Raw genomic sequence first — 19,036 nt, forward strand, 5'->3', positions numbered from 1 at the left:
GAAAAAAAGTCTTAAAACAAATTCATGTTGTAATTGTGTAGTATGATTTACAAAATATGTTATATTTTTTAAATGTATGAGTAAAAACCAGTGTTATGATATATATCCAATAGGTATACGCATTAGAATTTTGTAACAACATTGATGATAATATTTCATGAAGCAATAATGTTGTTATAAACCATAGACCGTCTATGCTGTGAACCAGGAGTCTCGGCGTGATTGATGACGACACTCAAAATCAAAGCTCCAATTGGTTACTTATTCACCGGAAGTCGGCTACGACTACCTACTCTTCTCAGTGCTCCGTGGCATTTAGTAGCTGAAGCTCCCTTGAGCTGCTGTTTTCATGTGAAGCTTATAGCTGTAAACGTAAACAGAAATGGAAAAAAATATTAAAAGGTGAGTAATCATTTTTTGATAATACTATTAGTAAAAAACGAGCTCTGTTCGGTACCAATAACCTGAGCGCGCAGCGAAGCTCCGAAAATCGACAAGGTAACTACGGAACAATCTGCCCTTCCGCTTCAGGTTTTTCAAAATATACTGCTGTAAATACAGTCAATTGTTCACAGCAGTAGAGTAGTGTAGACTTCAGTGTAGACTTCAGTTTACACTACTCACAAATAATTAAGGAAATTCTCATTTAATTTATGGAAAATCTACAGAGTGAATGATACAGTATTACAAGTGTATGGCATTTAAGTAAAATCACGCAATAGTAATTCCTTTATCTCAAACAATTTATTTAACTAAAAGCTAACAAAAATATTTTGTATACAACAAAAAATTTCTATCTAAATAACTTGTCATTATGTTAGGTGTCATAATCTGACCAGTAGGAAGCCCCCTAGGGGACATCAGATTTATTTATTTAATTTTTTTATTTATTTATTTATTTATTTTGCGTTCCTTCACAATACTTAAGCTTTACCTCACAAATTTAGCGTTACCACAAAATACCTTTGCGTTATCTTACAATAACTTTTGCGTTACCTCACAAAAAGGCATGATCTGACAGACGGTGCATAGCGCACACAGCCTGTTTAGGCTGCTTTTCTAAGTTTCTTTAGGTGTTTCTGGTCTGCGTCTGTCCCTCCCAGCATCAAGTCAACACAACACGCACATACACTTGACAATGAACTTATATCCACGTTAGCAGAGGAAATTGTAATGTAGCGCTTTAACAGATGTTAAACAGAAGTGAAGACAAAAGAGGTTTGCTGTAATCAGCATCTTGCTACTTTACAGTTTTGGCTGCTTGTGTTTAGACTGTAAAGTGATATTGAAATGATTTATTGGTAATTTATTAAATAGAATCCAATATCCATTGATTTTCATGGCTGAATTATTAACTGCTTAGTACAGCTTATTATTAAGACGTTGGCTAATTGTGTAATAAATACATTAAATGTGATGCTGGCTTCTCTTGAGGATATTCTGGCACAGAAAAGAGCATTTAATCTTTTTTCTTCATCTGTATTCTGCCTCAGAAGCATCATCTGATCGTTGTACCGTATCATTTATCAGCTGTTATTCATAGACACAGCCAACCTGACGAACCGGATACAGGTTGCCCACACTGCCCGATGGTCTCTGTGTGAGAACATACAAGCTTCCTCATCACTGTTGACGGTGTTCTTGACTCCCTTTCTGTTTTCAGTTGCCTCTTTAATTCATCTTAATCAGTGTCTGTAAAATCATCCCTATTTTGTGAGGTAATGCAAAACTTAAAAACTTAAAAAAACGGCAAAACATTTGGTAATGCAAAAGAAAAAAAATTTAGTATGAGTACATCCATGGCTCAGACACTTCTTTCTTTTTTGTGTGTGTAATCACTTTGTTAGAGAGCAGCATGTTACACAATCTTAAACACTGAACAGGTTTAAAAGTGAATTCAAAAGTTTAGAGAAAGTCCAATTAAAGGTTAATTATTAAAAGTTAGGACTGCTTTTTAGGTTAATTCTGACTTACAAAAAGTTAAATGTCCCAATTTTTTTTTTTTTTTTTTTGTACAGTAGTTTTTCTTTTCTTTTGATATCTGTTTTTGAGCGCAAAGGCAACTAAACTTCAATCAGTTAGTGTGTTTATATTAAGGTAATGATATCATTATGAACATTTCTAAGTTTAGTCTTATCATTGACTTTAAGCTGCGGGAAATGATTAAACCAAGAAAAATTATTAGGATATAAGTCTGTAAAGTGATAGAAGGTATGTCAGAAATAGTATACATTAAGTGGGGTTTTTATTTATATGCTATACTGTAAGTATGCAGATCTTACCAGGGATCTGTTTTAAATGTCACAAGGTCAAAGTGTTAAAACGGATGGAAGCAAACGTTCTGCATGCATAACTATATTTACTCAAATGGGTAAAGTGCCATTTGAAACAAAAGCTGTAACAACATGTGACTTCCTGTTTGTAGTTGTGTGTAGGCCATGTTTAAAAAAAGAAAAGAAAAAAAAAGATAGCAATCATGGCTTGTTTTTTTTTTAGCTGTGTCAGAAAAGTTGACTCTACATTAGCAGAATGACTCCTTTGAATACTTTTATTTGTAGTTACATTTTCTAAACTATTATGTTTATGTATTTGGCAAATTTACACTGAATTCCTTTTAGATAATTTAATTCAGTAATCTCTTTGTGTGAAGGTGGGTGTGAGAAAAAAAGAAAAAGAGGAGGAGTGGTCTCCAACTCTGCCTCCTTGAACTTTGAGCCCTGCTGATTTTCATTACTGCCGTCTTGAAGCTGATTTACACTCGTGATGCCAGGTGAAAACCCAGGTTGTCAGAGGAGAAAAACTGCATCACTTTGCTTGCCCAGGACTGAAGCTGTGTGACCTTCAGTACTGAGATATAAATATTCTAAAAGGCTAAGGACTTCCCTTCTAACTTTGTAGTGTATTGTCACAAAAAGAAAAAAACTTATCCTTATATAATATATATTTAATTAATTTGTGTACATCTTGGCATGTTGTTTGCTGTATTGTAGAATGTCGTGCTTATATTTTGAAACGGAACTCAGGAAAACCGGAAGTTGATGGTAAATCGTTTATTCTGACGCTTGTGCACCAGTTTTATTTGTGCTGTTGTTTGATTGAGAGCAATGCGCCTTTTGCTAGCCGTCCAGGTGTTGCTAGTTCCCGGTTGTTTCGGGTTTAAACTGAACCTTTAAAATGTTAAGTCCCCGTACAGGCTGAACATAATCTGAACTTGTTGATGAAAGAATGAAACTGGAGCTGGGAGGTGGGTTAACTACAAAAGCTGTTTGCAGGGCAACACAGTATTATAGTGTTAAATGTAATTGCTTGGTTGTTTGCTGGTCTTGATTTTTCATTTTAATACTGTTATATAGCAAGAGGTGTGTCCCCATACATCAGAAGCTTTTTGTCCTATTTGTTGTTGTTTTCTTTTTCACAGGTAATCTTTGCACAGATTTAGACAGAGGCCTTGTATGAACAAGCTGGAGCCAAAAACCCATTCTCACATTAAAATGACTTAATGTGAGTGTAGGGAAATGGAAATGTAGACTTGCCACCTATAGGTCTTATGAGGACGTGATGCCCAGGCGAGGGTTGCCATTCCAGGGTCGGGTCCGCTGGCTCTTCCTGGGCCTCTTCCTGCTGCTGGTGTTGCTGCTGTTTGCATATCTGCTAGAGTGCACTCCACCAGCGGACGTCAGCCTGGTCCTGCCCGGCCTAGCGGGAGAGAGCTATGGGAAGGAATACTACCAGGCTCTGATGCAGGAACAGGAGGAGCGACACTTAAACCGTGCTTCCAGTCTCAAACGGCAGATTGCTCAGCTCAAGCAGGAGCTTCAGGAAATGAGTGAGAGGCTGAAGCTTCTGCAAGAGAAGAAGGAGCCCCCAGGGGTTCAGGGTCTTGGAGAGAATAAAGACCAAGAGCCAGGAGACCTTTTGGAGTACCTGCACTCTCAGATCGATAAGGCTGAGGTCAACACAGGAGCACGTCTGCCAAGCGAGTATGCTCTTGTACCCTTTGAGAGTTTCACCTCATCTAAGGTGTACCAGCTGGAGATGGGGTTGACACGGCACCCAGAGGAGAAGCCGGTCCGCAAAGACCGCAGGGACGAGCTGGTGGAGGTCATTGAAGCTGCGCTGGATATCATCAACAACCCTGATGAGGAGGACGGCGTGGAGGACGACACACCCATGCAGAGACAAACCTACACAGACGGCCACTTTGCTGAAGGTACGAGCCACATCCTCATACTGCTGACCCAAAATTTGTGAAACTTCTGTTTTCTCAGTGTAGGACTGGCTTTCATTTGGCAGGACTGTACCGGACGGAGCGAGACAAAGGGACACTTTATGAACTCTTCTTTGCCAAAGAAGACTCCAGCAGCGTCCGCCACGTTACGCTTTTCAGACCATTTGGTCCCATAATGAAAGTCAGGAGCACATCTGTGGAGACATCAGGAATGATCATCAACATCATCGTGCCGTTGGCGGGCAGAGTCGACACTTTCTCACAGTTCTTACAAAACTTCAGGTGAGGACAGTTAAAAACATGACCTGACGTGCTCCGTTCAGATTGTTTTCTGACTTGTCAGCCTGGTTTTTATCACTATTGTGTAATAAGTTACAATCTTGGGGGGAAAAAAAATCCTTCTGTTTTTTTTTTTTTTTTAGGGAAGTGTGCATACAGCAGGACAGACGAGTTCATCTCACAGTGGTTTATTTTGGACAGGAAGGCCTGCAGGAGGTGAAGTCATCTTTGGAAAAAATATCCAGGTTTGCCCTCTTGTGTTTCCATCCATGCATATTGCTTTTTGCTTTTAAATGTGAATCATTTGTTGAAACAAGTCTGTTGTGTCATAGGGAAGAGAACTTCTCCAATTACACTCTGATCCCAGTAGATGAGGAGTTTTCCCGCGGTCGAGGTTTGGACATCGGAGCACACGCGTGGAAAAAAGGCGATGTCTTAATGTTTTTTTGTGACGTGGATATACATTTTACACTGGACTTCCTCAACACTTGCCGTCTCCACACTGCTCCCAGTAGGTTTAATCATGTGGTGCTCAGATTTTTGAGGTCTAGTTTCTGGCTGAGGGTTAAATGTACTGTTTGATTTGATTTTTGTAGACAAGAAAGTCTTCTATCCAGTGGTGTTCAGTCTGTACAATCCTGCTATAGTTTATGGAAATATAGAGCTGGCTCCTCCTGTTGAACTCCAGCTGGTAAGAAGTGTTAATACATTCAATAAAAAAGGTTTAATTCTGTCACTTTTACTGATAAACACATCAAAGTTATTCAAAAAAAAAATCTACAACTTTAATATTGTGTCTACAGATTCACAAAAAAGACACTGGTTTCTGGAGAGATTTTGGATTTGGGATGACGTGTCAATATCGCTCAGATTTCCTAAACATCGGTAAGCATTGAAGATTTCTTTACAATGAAATTTCAGTTGTTTTATAGATTTTATTATTTTGTTTTCAATGCCTTGCTGGATTTTATTCCCCCAGGAGGTTTTGATCTTGAAGTGAAAGGCTGGGGTGTAGAAGACGTCCATCTTTATAGGAAGTACCTTCGGAGTGACATGATAGTGATCCGGACTCCGGTGTCGGGTCTCTTCCACCTGTGGCATGAGAAGCAGTGTGCGGACGAGCTGACGCCGGAGCAGTACCGCATGTGCATCCAGTCCAAAGCCATGAACGAGGCCTCCCACCCTCACTTGGGCATGCTGGTTTTTCGGGAGGAGATCGAAGCTCACCTACGCAAGCAGGCCTTCAAGACTCAAAGCAAAACTGAGGACTAAGCAAGCCTCTACATACCCACCGTCATTCCTACAAGAAGACTGTGAGGTGCTGATGTTAAGGCATTTCAGAAAAGACATGTTTACATGGATCCTTCTGCATTTTACTGCACAGCTGCAGACAAATGAATGTACAAAAATGAACATACAGCAATGTGAAACTTCAAACATGGTACAAACCTACAGTTGCAAATGATCAAATTAGCAATATTTAACGTGTAAAAGCAGTATTGTGGATCTTGGAGTAAGATTGACATTTATATTACGTTTTGAAATCTATCCAATAAGCATGTTGTTACTAACTTGAGAAACAGATCTCTAAATAAGCCATCCTACTGCTTCAAACACAGCGCCTTGCTTGCAGCTGCTTTTTTTTTTTCACCGCTTTAGCTGCTTCACCTCTAAATGTGAGCTCAGCCATTAGATCTGAGCTGACTTAGAGGATTTCTGTATTCAAGAAGGGCATCAGAAACAGAAGCAGTGTTTGGACGAGCTTTTGAAATTAAGCGAGACAGATACGAAAAGACACGTCTTTTAATTTATTGAGTTTAAGAACAGCAAGAAGTTGCACTCATAACGGTTTAAAAATAATTTGACCACTTAAGTATGTGTTGAAGAACCGCGCCTTTAGATCAAAGCAATGTACAATCTTTAACTCATTTCCAGTATGTTGGCAGTTGTCGAAGGGGCCATAATGTTCTTAGTATTTATCGACAGTGAGGTTGGAAAAAAAGGGACGTTAATATTTTTTTGTGTTTTTGTCAGTATTTTCCAGTGTTGATGTCAAGTGTTGAGAGTTTACCAGAGAACATTTTACTGAAACAGTGTAAGAATCCGATATGATTTAAGGTACGATGACAAGTCTACAGGGACTAGTGTTTAAGGAAAAGGGATACTGGACTGAAATCATATCTTACATCAGTCTTGTAAATACTTACCAGATATCTTTTTTTCATCAGATATTTTTTGGTGGTTTGTGCCAAGACTCCAAGTAATATGACATCCTGATATAATTGTTTTGCATATGTTTGAAGCCGTTTCCACAGCAGCTGGTTAAACTCAGTCCATCTCACAATGAGAGCAGATGGTTTAGTCACAGCTTTGAGGTAAAATGCTGCATTTACCTCGGAAAGGAAGCAGGTAGTTCTTTTGCATCACATCTTGTACAGTAATTATTTTTTAATCAATGTTTTTGCTAATACTCCAGCTTTTTGTAGATAGTCTTTTAAGTCTCACATTATGGGAGAATTACATCTTCCTCTCAGCAATACACCAGTATTCATACAGGAGAAAAAAAACTTGAGCAAGGTAATGATTTATTGTGAAGTTTTGGCCATGAAATAAAAATTACAGAACACCGTGTTTACTGTTCCCCATGTTATTTCAGCCATTTAATGAGGTCATACATGTTATAGTAAACTAAACAGTTTCTATAATTTATGATATAAAATCATCACAAACTTGTCAGGTCTTTAATCTGCTAACTCATTCATGTTTCTTAATTTAAGACAAATGGCATAATACAAATGTATTATTCATCTGTATACAATAAACTACATCAATAAAAATAAAATAGAAAAATTATAATCAGAAACTGAAGTGAACTGACGTGAAGTAAATCAAATGGGAAAGATTCAGACGGGCTTGTTTTCAGTGTATTAATGAGCCATGTGTTCAGGGTGGATTCCCAAGGTCTTGTAGATCTCTTTGAGAATAAGCAGAGTCGTGTCTTCAGACTGCCTACAAAATTAAAAGCAAACAGGAGTCAGACAGCAGCGCCACAGTGAAACAGCACATAATACCTGCACCATTAACGCAAACAGCCGTCAGTCATCCACAAACAGGAGGCAAACATGTTCAGCTTAAATACGGGTTTTAGACGTTTGTCAGCAAATTATGCAAAAACTACCAGGTTAAATTCTACATTACATAAATGAGATAAAACTACAGTAGAAACTTTTGTCATTATATATGGAACGAACAAAGGCCAAGAATAAAATTCAAGCAGTTAAATAAAGATAAAGGAGGATTTGCATTACCAAATTTAAAATAATCTTTTTGCAGCACAAATCAGACCTGGAATTTGTTGCTGCGATAAGGATTGTGTCCAAATGGTAAACCCTAGAACAATTTGTACATAGGGAAATTCAAAGCTTTATTGGAGACAGACAAGAAGCGACAAATATATTGGACCAAGTAGGTAGTGTTACCAAGTTCACATTAAAACTGTGGTTTAACATTATTGGAAAAAACAAACTGGATAAAGAGCTTGGGATACTACGGTGGGCAGCCTATCCCAGGCCTCTATGACCATAGATTTAAAAGTTGGATCCAAAACAGAGTAACCACATTATGTACATTAATAAAAAATGGGAACTTGTTGAGTTTCCTGGAAATAAAACTAAAATTAAATTTAAACTATCAAGATTGCAGGTATCTGCAAATAAGAGATTTTTATGACAAAGTAGTAAGACACAAAGCAGACCTAGAGAAAAACGGACTTATCAGAACTATAGTGGAAACCTATAACTCAAAGAAACATAGGACCATATCTATAATGTACAGACACCTAATGGAGAGAAAGGGAAACTCAACGATATGTAAAACTCAAATAGGAAGGAGAACTAGGAATGAACATCTCAGGACAACTGGCAATTATTCTGTTGGAAGCCACAGCCATGCTGGAGAAAATAATATGAATGCAGATCATTCCCATATATTCTGGTTCTGTCCCGAGATCATCCACTTTTGGGAGGCCACTCATCATTTAATTATTAAAATCCTGGGCTACACGATACCCGAGACATGTGAATTATTGTATCTGGGAATCATATCAAGCAATGTGGCTTCAAAAGAGGACAGATGTCAACTGAAAATTATGTTAGCAGCCTGCAAGAAAGGCGTCACAAGAAAATGGAACAAGGTAGATCCGCCAACACAGCATGACTGGCAGAAAATTGTGAGTGAGTTGTATGTCATGGAATTGTTGACCCATAAGATAAGAAGTCAAGAAGATCATTGAATCATATAACGACAGCATGAAGTCAATTATCTGCCTGATAAAACGGGTCTAAACTGCAGAATCATGGCAATCCTGTTCGGTTCTGTTTAAAGCTTATATTTTTGGTTTGTTTTTATTCTGTTGTTTTTGTTTCTCTCTTTTTTCTTGCCTTATTGTCTATAATTGTTGTTGCAAAAAAAAAAAACAATAAAAAGAAAGCTTAAAGAATTACAGTAGAAATTCACAAAATTTAGATGAGTTATCTAGATTCACTTTCACTAAAAATTTATGCCGAGTGCTCTTCACATACTGTATATTTTTATTGTTTGCATCCACATTTTTCCTACTATGACATGATCAGGTGTCATTTGAGACATTTGATGGTGTTACCGTAGGAAGAATCCCACAACATACAGGGTCAAAAGGATTTATTGCTAAAATCCTGTCACCAGACACTCCAGCACACCCTCTGATTTTTCTTTATCTGTGCCATGACTTTAAAGTGTATGACCTACTTAATAATTACCGAGATGTCATAATGTTATGGCTGATCAGAGCAAACAAAACTAAAGGTGCCTATCAGATCTTCAATTTTAATACTGTATTAAACAGACCATTGAACAAAATCAAAGATAAAACAGAATATTCTTATGTTTAACAGGCAAATATAAAATAAATATTAAAAAAAGTGTTTGTCAAATAGGAATAACTTTTTATATCTTTCTTACTTAATAGATCTGACTAGTTTCTATTATGTGGCGAGTCAGTTCGGGTGGGCAGGATTACCACACACATGTGGAAATGTACATTTAAAATAATTTCTAGAGCTTGAAAAGTTACTCTAAACATGATGTGAAAAACTTTAGTTTTCAGTTCTAAATACCTGTGATTACATGTTTTATGATTTTCTAGATCCATTGTGATCAATACATTTTAATGCATATATAAATATGTAAAAAAAAAATTAAGTTAGAAAATGTATATTGATAAAAATATCAGTTAATTACATTTATTTAAAAATATGTAACAGTCATTAAATTTTATAAATATTAATGTTATAAATTTCTATATATTTAGAAAACATGAGTAAATGTAGATTATATTCTGTCAGTTTAGATGGAAAATATAGATATCAAATAAAATAGATAAAATAAAGTATGTAAATAAATAACAAAATGTTGCTAATTTTTCCCAGTTTTCATATTTTCTAAAAGGATAACTAATTAAATATAAACATCTTGATAATGTGTGTGTACTTCTTTGCACTAAACCAAAGGGAGAAATGTTTTCCTTATTTATAGGTTATTCATGCTGTTATTTTGCTGGTCCGGCCCACTGTAGATCAGATGTGAACTAACTGGTAAATTGACACCTGGGTAAGGGAGTGGAAAAACTATTTACAGGGGGTACAATGCTGGAAAAAAATTGATTACCACTGATTTAACCTGACTACATATTTCTTTCAATAAACTGATAATAAATCAGCTGAAAGGTGTTCATTCACTGAATGGAAGCTTATGTACCAGTAGCAGAGATGACTCTGGAGGGCAAAGAGATATTCATTAAAACTCTCGATGGGCTTCTCCTGCAGGACGTAGTCGATCCGATTCCCTCCGTTCAACATCCCGATCTTCACTTGAGGATCTTCTTCTCTCTGTGGCTCAGGGCTATCGGGGATTTTATGCTCTGCAACAAACCAGCGCAGCGTTGTTATTCATGCACAATGCAGAAATACTTTGATTAAAGGGGTCACACATGGGGGAAACTCACCCTCCTGCGCATGCTTCTCCTCCTCTTCTATCTGATTGGCTACAATGGCCAACTCGGCCTGCAGAGCAGATGAGGTGTGAGCCCGAGCAAACTCATTGAGCGTCTGCCAAGCAGTCTTCAGGGAGCTGATGAAACCCTGCTTCAGGTCAGAGCCCATCCTGGAAAGACTCTCTTTGAGCTCTGAAACACAGAGAGAGCAGCTGCTTCATCCATCAGCGTGACACAGCTTATCAAATGTGTGATTCTGTGTTTGCATTTGGTATTAAAACAGGTGATACAATCACAAATGCAGGCGTAAACACACTCTAGACAAACTGAGGATGTGTTTCGATTCAATTGTTCAGGCCACATTCAGAGTTGGTCCAGACTTAGTTTAAGCTCTTATGAGGAGTACTATCTGCATTTCTAAATCTCATGTTTCTTGTCACTAATCGAGAATAATCAGTGTCATACCGAGATGAAGCCTTTTCCTTCCTTTGTAATGTGGGATCAAAACTGGCTTCAGGTCCAAGTCTGGTAATATCATGGGCTCAATCCTGTACGCCACTGGGTCCAACTAAAAGAAAGTTTATCATTAACAAATAAGCTTTAAATAACTTAAAGAAAAAGCTTCTTTCCTATCTGTGGTCTACATTGTCCTATTTAAGAAGACAAGTAACAAGACTTGGTCATTATGGTTGTGTTATGCCATAAGATAACTAAATTAAATTCCTTTCCAGGAAAAGTCCAAACCTGCAGTTAAATAATATATATATATATATATATATATATATATATATATATGCATGCTGAAACTTATTTTCTGAGCATTCAAATGTTAATTAGCAGCAACTCCTTTAGGATATAAATGCTGGAAGAGGCTGCATACCGGGTGATAGATATTAAAGAATCCTTTGCATGTGGGCAGCTGATACGTTTCTTCAATCTTCTCAAGTCCTCGGACCGTCAGAAACATGCCGATCGGAGAACCCAGGGCAAAGAAATTCACCGGTTCAAAATCCAGTGAGCGGTAAACCACCGATACCTGTAGAAGGAAACCATTATTTTAATTTAAAATAAGATTTTATTTCATTTTTAACAGCTTTGACTGTTTCCCTTAGATTTTTTTTTTTTTTTACCTGTCCAGTTCCGACTTCAAAGTAATTGTAGTCGACATGCACAGAGGAGACTGCGTTTCCCACTGGAAGATTCTTCGTGGCGGCAACAGCAACAACTTCAGCTACAGGTGGTGCCACAACCGGACTCTCCTCTCTGACTTCTGCTTTCTTTCCCTGAGCTGCCTGACGTGCAGCCTGCACACACGAAACCATCACAAAACACAAGAGTGTTGCCAATGTCATCACGTTCAAGAATCATAGACGGTGAAGAGGCAAACTCACCTGTACGTTCACTCGCTCTTTAACAAACTTGGCAATCTTTTTCCTGGGACCCAGTGGGATTCCCATCTCTTTCAGGTCCTCAATGGTGCACATGAGCTGGACGCAAATGTGAAAAGACAACAAAACTGGTAATAAATCTTCAAAATAATCATGTGCAAACACATAACATCAAAGAACCCTGTTTTCCATCAAAGGACTTCCTAAATTTGACTCTTTTCAACCATTTTTCTTGCAAATTACCTCAAATCAAATCTCCTAAACTAGCACTTTTAGGAAAAAAATCATGCTGCAACAAAAAAGCAAATATTCTTACAAAAGATTCAATGTCAATTTTCTCTTCATCAAATGTGTTCTTGTACTCAGAGAGGCCCAAATGATGCAGCACAGCAGCGAGATCCTCAAACTCCTCTTCTTCTTTGGGCTGCTCCTCCACAGCTGGAGGAGTAACTGCGTTGTTCCCCTGTGCAACAGGGGTGGATGCCTGATATGAAAAGTAAGATTTACAATTACTGCATGTATTTTAACCATAGTGGTACAATATGTCATTTTCTGCATCAACCCTGCAGTATATTACTGTACATGCAAGTCACTTTAGAGGCCACTTTACCTAACGGGGAAACCATAACAGTTTCATCAGTCTATTAAATATGGCATTATTTACTCTGGTTCAAAGGTTCTTATTCAGACTGTAGTTATGTTTTGGTTTGTGACAGCATGCAGTGCACACAGCAAAATAAGTGGAAAAAGCAGTCTTACTTATAACTTTAAGTTATAAATCAGTTTGTGAAAGAAGACAACACAGTAAGCATGTTTTACATGCATGACATTCAGTGGGAAATTATTCATTTATTCATTTTCTGTACCGCTTAGTCCAATTAAGGGTCGCGGGGAAGCTGGAGCCTATCCCAGCAATTAACAGGCGAGAGGCAGGGTACACCCTGGACAGGTCGCCAGTCCATCGCAGGGCAGTGGGAAATTAAACTTGACAAAATTAAGCTGTTGACTTGTTAGTTTGGTGGTTGATGATTGGTTGACCGTGAAAGCATATTTAAATCATTTCTAATAAGCTTGTGTGTGACCTGTTTGGCCTCTCCATTAGCAGTGAGGATGGGTGGCATGACCAGTGCAGCAGAGACAGTCTTCTGATTGGAAAGCAGATCGAAGAGAATCAAGGAGCCTGCGAGTACAAAGGAGAATAGTAAAGAACAATAAACCAAAAAAATAAAAATAATAGTAATAATAATAACTTGTTTTCTTGTAGGCAATAAACAAGTTTCTTACCCAAGCTGTGTCCAGCTACTGACACTCCTCCTCTGTAGTCTGGGTTCCTTTTCATAAACAAAGCATAAAGTCTGTTCATCTCTAAAGCAACCGTGTCCATGATGGTCTGGCAGTAAGTTGGACTGTTATAGAAAAGCACATCTAACAAGGTCTCATTTGTAAAGTGACGTAAACGTCCAGTGCTGGGTAAGGTGATCTTCTTTATCCTCCTGAAAAGAAACACAAGAAATAAGTCTTGATTATTGCTGACTAACACCACAGAATCCATGAATCATTTCACAAGCTTGCAATTCGAAACTTCAGCTATAAACATCCATTTTGCTTGTGTATGAAAGAGCAGAGCCAAAAGAGTTGTTTTGCCATGAAAGATTAATGGACACACAGTTAAAAGAAAAAGCCTATAATAGAAAAATCAATGATTAAGACTCAATATGGAATCATTAAAAATAAACTCAGCCAAACTAATAGTAATTTTAACGCTTAGATGTTGTGATGAACTTTATTTCTACTTCTGTTAAAGAAAAAGAAAAAAAAAGAGTGAGAAATAGTTTACAGTGAAAGACAATGAATTTGTTACTGTTCCACTATTGTAGCATCTGTGTTTCAAATGTGTGGTACATATAATCTCTCTGTACCAAAAACATGCAGAGAAGTTATAAGAGACCTTGTGTAACAACAACAACAATAAGGTGGAGTTTAAAATTAAACTAAATTACATACGTTGAGATAAAATAAAAAAAGTGATGCATGAGTTTTTCCCCCACATAAGCAAACCTTTTAAAAAACCTAATCTAGCTAATGTAGAATTGAATAGAATAGAATAGAATAGAATAAATCTTTACTGTCTGGCTCAATGACAAACGACACACAGCTCTAAAATACAGCGCTGCATAGGTGCAATAAAAGCACAAGTACTGCAAGAAAAATGCGTCTGAGACCTAAAATATTAAACATTAAGAGGTAAAAAGTAAAAGTGCAGCAGTTCACATGAATCTCTATGAATCGGTCGCTAAGACATTTTTAAGGGACCTTTAGCCAGGGAGACTGAGGCTGATCGCTGTCTGCCAGGATTCTCTCAACTTTCCTCTTTCAGTCCTTTCACTATAAATATTCACAAGAGGCAGGTGGGGTTTTCCCAAAACTTTGTCTGCCATCACCACAATCCTGTTTAATTTGTTTTTCCACTTAACAGCTTCAGTGATTACACCAAGCAGGGAGATGGAAAGTTAAATCGCAAACACACACAAGTTATAAAATCTAAGGACTGACAAAACTTTGCCGTTTTTACAGTTTCAACAAGTTGGCCTTCAAGTGAAACTGATACTACCCTCATTTCTGGTTTAGTGCATATTACCTACTCCTTTGTTGGTAATCTACTTTGTTAATACCAAATTTGTGAGGAAAAAATTTACTTAGTAATTTATTATACATTAACAGATTTTAAACGGTCTGAATGTCATGTAATCCTTTTATTATTTTTTGGTTCTCTAAGACATTTCACATTGTAAAAGAAGAAGTCGTCCAGTTTTCTTTATTCAAGCTCTTAGGGTTTTAAATGTGAGTCAGCACGTAGTGGCCTTCAGTGGTATTTCACTTTCAGGTATTTTCCTCTTTAAAACATCCTTGAGCCAGTCTAACAGTGATAAAATGCTTCTTTTCAACCAAGAACTCTAACCAGTTAATTTTGGTCTAAACTACAAGCACCAACCTGCTGCTATAAACAAAGTTACTGGAGCACCACATGGGTATTAATCTCCCGTTTTAAATAGCCTGAAACAAACGCTCTGTTTATTCAAGCTGACCAATTAGATTTCCAAATGACAGATAAGTATTCTTAGCTTTGGTATTTAGAAAAGACTGAATTAAATATGTTTATTTCAATTAAATTACTTCTGTACAAACAGACAAACAAATCTGGATGCCATGTTTTACCAACACAACACACAGTATGTTTAGTAATCAAGTGGAAACAACTCTTGAAGCAATTTTGAGCTCAAGTTCTTTTGAAAACCAGTCATACAGATTTTCATTACAAGAAGCGCAGCCACAACATACGCACATTCCAGTATATAAACTTATCATTAAAAATGTCCTCACCTGTCCACCCCTGTGGCATCTCCGTGTAAAGCTGTGTGCCACTGGACAGGTAAGAACTCCACTCGACTAACAGCGTGCTCATCCAGCGATTTCTTAAAGTGACTGTGCAGCAGCTTCAGAGACACGGTGCGGAAGTCATCCACTGAAAGCACAAAATATTTCAGTGATACAGTTGCTTTCAGTATTAAAATCATCAGAGGAGAATGTGTGGTACTCACCACACTCGATCATGCTTCTAAACCTCAGGTCACACACGGGGCCGATCCCATGAACCATAAACACAAGATGATCCACCGTGGTGAGCTCACCTGCAAGCAGAAGCACGTTGCCCAATACTGTCATATTAACCACTAAACATGCACGTTAACATCATAATTGAGCTGCATTACATCTACAAGCAGATTTCACATCTAAATTTATTCTTTTAAAACCATTCCTTAGTTTTGGGAAATGTATGTTCATATATTTCCATAACATTTAATTAATAGGAGTACAGAGGAATTAGACTACCATCTGGCACTTCATCCAGGTCATCATCAATCCCTCTCTTCACCACTCTGGGCCTGGTCTGCCCATCCTGAGTTGTGCCCCACTCGTCTGGCATTGAGGAGGGCTGAAACTGCACTATGACCTAAAGAAGCAAATGGATCGATTTTTACCACCAATCAAACCAAGTTGAAAGCGTTAACTGTACCATTTAACACTTGCGAGACATTGGCTTACTTTTGGATTGTGCATGACAATAGTTTCTCCTGATGGGAACTCAAGTCTGCGATGCCACTGGTTGGTAGAGACAGCTTTCTTATACTCTGCCTGAAATTGGCACATTTAGAGTGTGTTATTTACTTTTATACCTTAAGGGTATGTCCATAAAAAGCACAACATTAGTAGTGTAATGGATAAAGTACCAGATAAAACATAGAAAAATTAAATATGTTAGAAAAATGACTAGATTTGATGGCTTGTTCATGTAGAAGACAAACCTCCAGCTTGTCGCTAAACTCCTCAGAGTACGGAACAAAGCGACTATCCGTGTCCCCTTTGTAGAACCAGGAGCAACGGCGGACTTCTGTAGGCTCCTCCTCCCAGTACACCGCAGTACGCACACGGTCATAGAGCTGCACATCGAAACGCCCTCCATCTGTGCGTACAATCACATTCTCCGGGTCTGGCTGAACTGGAAAATAATTTTAAAAAGCAACAACATACTTGAAGCAACTGATTTCACATTGATGTGAGATGCTCAGTTCTTTGTGGATAAACATTTCCATCAGGATTTTAAGAAACACAGCTACATTGTGTGTAACAATATTATATTAATATTCAAAAGAACACAATTTTTTTATTTTATGCATTTACTGTAAATGCAAACCTTAACAGTGGTGGTTCATTTTCGCTTATACTTTTTTGTTAATGTTTACCTCCTGAGCACTTCTTTTTTTTTTTTAAATAGAGAAATCAAAAATTAAAGTCCATCTGTTAAAAGGATAACAGTAAATGTGTTATGTTTTGATTTTGCACCAAATATCCTTTCTTTTGGTAAATACTTTGAAATAAAAAATTGATATACTCTTTTTATGTGTATATGGCCATTGTTTACATATTTGTTATATATTAAGCTTGGTATGTTTGATGATACATGAATAACTATTTGAGGTCGTTACTGATAAGGTACATTTTTATTTCTTTATTCATCTTCTACATAAAGTGTTTTTATTTTGTATTGTTTTTTATTCTGTAGTAAAATGCAGATCCTTCTGTTCTTATTCAGTAAGTTCATGTCAAGCATGTAACAGCTTTGAGTGTTTACTATCCCATGACAGTTTTCTCACCATTAAATTCTGGTAAAAATTGCAATATATCATCTTGCTTATTGTATTGAAATATATATCATAATATACTGTTTTATTGCCCCTGTATTGTGGTGCATATTGTATTGACAGTTTCTTGTACCCCTAATTGTCATACCTGAATTGTACGTCTCCTCAAGCTGAAGGGAGTCAATGATACTGAAAGGAAGCCAGACGCTCTTTGACTCCACTTGCTTGCAGTAAAACCAGTGAGGCTGAACTGGTTCATACACATTATAGTTGAGCGGCATCATGGGACCTGCAGGAACTATTGCTCCAGCAGTGGGGGGTGGAGGAAGAGGCCCTTGGATATGCGTGGGAGGAGGCTGAAGAAAGAATATTGTGATGCATTATATTTTCCAACTATAAATCCTATCACCATTTTTGTTGAAGATTAAATTATGTAATACAGATTGGTCTGACAATCAGCTTCATCTACCTTTGTAAACGTAGGTCCTGATGGAGGGAACATCTGTGGAGCAGAGCTGAGAGAGTAAGGGTTCTGCTGAGGTGTGTGTGTTGGTGGCAGGACCTCTGGGGCTGGAATGTAAGGACTGGCTCTGCTGCTGGTTGGGGTGTGTCTGTACGGATTATGACTCTGCAGCTGCATTTGCGGAGGTGGTGGTGTCATAGTGGTTCGGGGAGGAGTGTGATGTCCAGTAGGGCTCTGGTAAACTGTATTGCCATACACTGAAGCAACTGGGTTTATTTGTGAGCCTGCAGATTGTGGTGGTGCAGTCATGTTGATGCTGCTGGGAACAGAAGCAGGTCCTGTTATTGAGGGGGCAGCAGACAGTGCTGGTGGTGGGCATGGCGACTGGCCTATGGATGCAAATGGGTCAGAAGTGGTTACAGGGCTGGAGAAGTAGCTAAATGTGGAAGAGGCTGTAGGTCCATTCCCAGAGGTTTGACCAAGAAAACTGTCTTCCTCTCCAACATCAGTGGAATCATCTGATGACAAATAAATGGAGGAAAACTATTTTATCCAGTGTATTAGTTCACGCATGAAGAAGCAATGACAGGACATACCTACTGACAATCTCATTTAAAAAAATCAATTAAAAAGCGTGGAAAAAATTAAAATTGCTCCTCATACTTTTCCTGAGCAAAAGGTCACATAATGATGCAAAAGGATGTAGTCACTAGCAGAAATGTACAGAAAATGTATTGAAATTTGATCTTCTCAAACAAATGTCAAATAAAACATCACACAGTTGATAGCAAAGCCAAAGCATATTCAAGTTAAATAGGCTAACATGCCTTACAAACGTCAAGCTACTCACATATTGTTTCTTCCTCTTTTACGCCTCTTAATAGCTGACAGCAGCAAATCAGTCGGCTGCTAGCTAGCTAGCTAGCTTAGTATGCTAACGACCTCACTAATTTTTGAAACATTAACTCAGTCGATATTTCAACTTACCTCCTGACAACACCGCCGGACCAGTGGCCTGGCTCACTGGCATGAAAGGCAAATTGAAATTAAACTCCGGAGCGGCACTGAACAATAAATTTGCACTGGTGTTGGGAACATTGTTATTTTTTCTATCTGCCATTTTCCCCTAAAATTACACGTAGCCACAACCGGAGTAGGCTGGCAGTGCACGCTCAGCTGTCCAAACAGCGGGTTTTTGCTGCCCTTCCTAATTTTTATAGATCTATAAATCAATTGCACTACTCATTAAATAAGAAAACAAGTTACCATATGATCTATAGATCTATTTAAATAACGCAGGTCACTTGACCTCAGCTCGTTGGCTGTAGAAAAACCCTCTCTCACTACTGCCACCTACAGACCAGGAAGGTTATCCTAAACTTTCTTGCATCTTATCATTTTACATGAGCGAATATATTTAAATTGAAATGTTTAATTTGAAAAACACAT

The 19,036-nt window shown here is 37.9% G+C and overlaps 2 protein-coding genes across 4 annotated transcripts; one reads left to right on the forward strand and one right to left on the reverse strand.

The window, feature by feature from the left end:
- The first annotated feature begins 274 nt into the window (after positions 1 to 274).
- csgalnact2 (chondroitin sulfate N-acetylgalactosaminyltransferase 2) lies at positions 275 to 7,138 on the forward strand. Of its 2 annotated transcripts, none has more exons than XM_042010482.1 (8): positions 275 to 402; positions 3,419 to 4,210; positions 4,294 to 4,510; positions 4,651 to 4,752; positions 4,840 to 5,018; positions 5,104 to 5,198; positions 5,311 to 5,392; positions 5,487 to 7,138. In XM_042010482.1, the coding sequence occupies exons 2-8, from the start codon at positions 3,559 to 3,561 to the stop codon at positions 5,777 to 5,779; spliced, it is 1,620 nt and encodes a 539-aa protein (XP_041866416.1). In that variant the 5' UTR covers positions 275 to 402; positions 3,419 to 3,558; the 3' UTR covers positions 5,780 to 7,138. The 2 variants fall into 2 exon arrangements, with proteins under 2 accessions (XP_041866416.1, XP_041866415.1); XM_042010481.1 differs by lacking the exon at positions 275 to 402 and adding an exon at positions 2,538 to 3,244.
- Positions 7,139 to 18,847, reverse strand: LOC121655668 (SEC23 interacting protein). 2 transcript variants are annotated; one of them, XM_042010466.1, is made up of 18 exons: positions 18,575 to 18,847; positions 17,594 to 18,105; positions 17,273 to 17,480; positions 16,288 to 16,481; positions 16,028 to 16,117; positions 15,815 to 15,935; positions 15,523 to 15,612; positions 15,305 to 15,446; positions 13,208 to 13,413; positions 13,006 to 13,103; positions 12,240 to 12,407; positions 11,927 to 12,022; positions 11,666 to 11,839; positions 11,416 to 11,571; positions 11,001 to 11,103; positions 10,548 to 10,727; positions 10,301 to 10,463; positions 7,139 to 7,516 (listed from the first exon to the last, which is right to left on the reverse strand). In XM_042010466.1, exons 1-18 carry the CDS (start codon positions 18,705 to 18,707, stop codon positions 7,435 to 7,437), a joined length of 2,916 nt encoding a protein of 971 aa, XP_041866400.1. In that variant the 5' UTR covers positions 18,708 to 18,847; the 3' UTR covers positions 7,139 to 7,434. The 2 variants fall into 2 exon arrangements, with proteins under 2 accessions (XP_041866400.1, XP_041866399.1); XM_042010465.1 differs by having other exon boundaries at positions 13,208 to 13,416; positions 18,575 to 18,846.
- Positions 18,848 to 19,036: the final 189 nt, after the last annotated feature.

The sequence above is a fragment of the Melanotaenia boesemani genome, chromosome 16, assembly GCF_017639745.1.
Source record: "Melanotaenia boesemani isolate fMelBoe1 chromosome 16, fMelBoe1.pri, whole genome shotgun sequence".
NCBI lineage: Eukaryota > Metazoa > Chordata > Actinopteri > Atheriniformes > Melanotaeniidae > Melanotaenia > Melanotaenia boesemani.

Excerpts from the sequence above, each read along its gene's own strand:
- LOC121655668 (XM_042010465.1), bottom strand. The coding sequence starts at position 18,707 with ATGGCAGATAGAAAAAATAACAATGTTCCCAACACCAGTGCAAATTTA. Across the intron at positions 17,481-17,593 it reads CAGGACCTACGTTTACAAAG|CCTCCTCCCACGCATATCCA; the intron begins GTAGATGAAGCT and ends TTCTTTCTTCAG. Across the intron at positions 10,464-10,547 it reads GGAGAAGCATGCGCAGGAGG|AGCATAAAATCCCCGATAGC; the intron begins GTGAGTTTCCCC and ends GGTTTGTTGCAG.
- csgalnact2 (XM_042010482.1), top strand. The coding sequence starts at position 3,559 with ATGCCCAGGCGAGGGTTGCCATTCCAGGGTCGGGTCCGCTGGCTCTTC. Across the intron at positions 4,753-4,839 it reads TCTTTGGAAAAAATATCCAG|GGAAGAGAACTTCTCCAATT; the intron begins GTTTGCCCTCTT and ends GTTGTGTCATAG. Across the intron at positions 5,199-5,310 it reads CTCCTGTTGAACTCCAGCTG|ATTCACAAAAAAGACACTGG; the intron begins GTAAGAAGTGTT and ends TTGTGTCTACAG.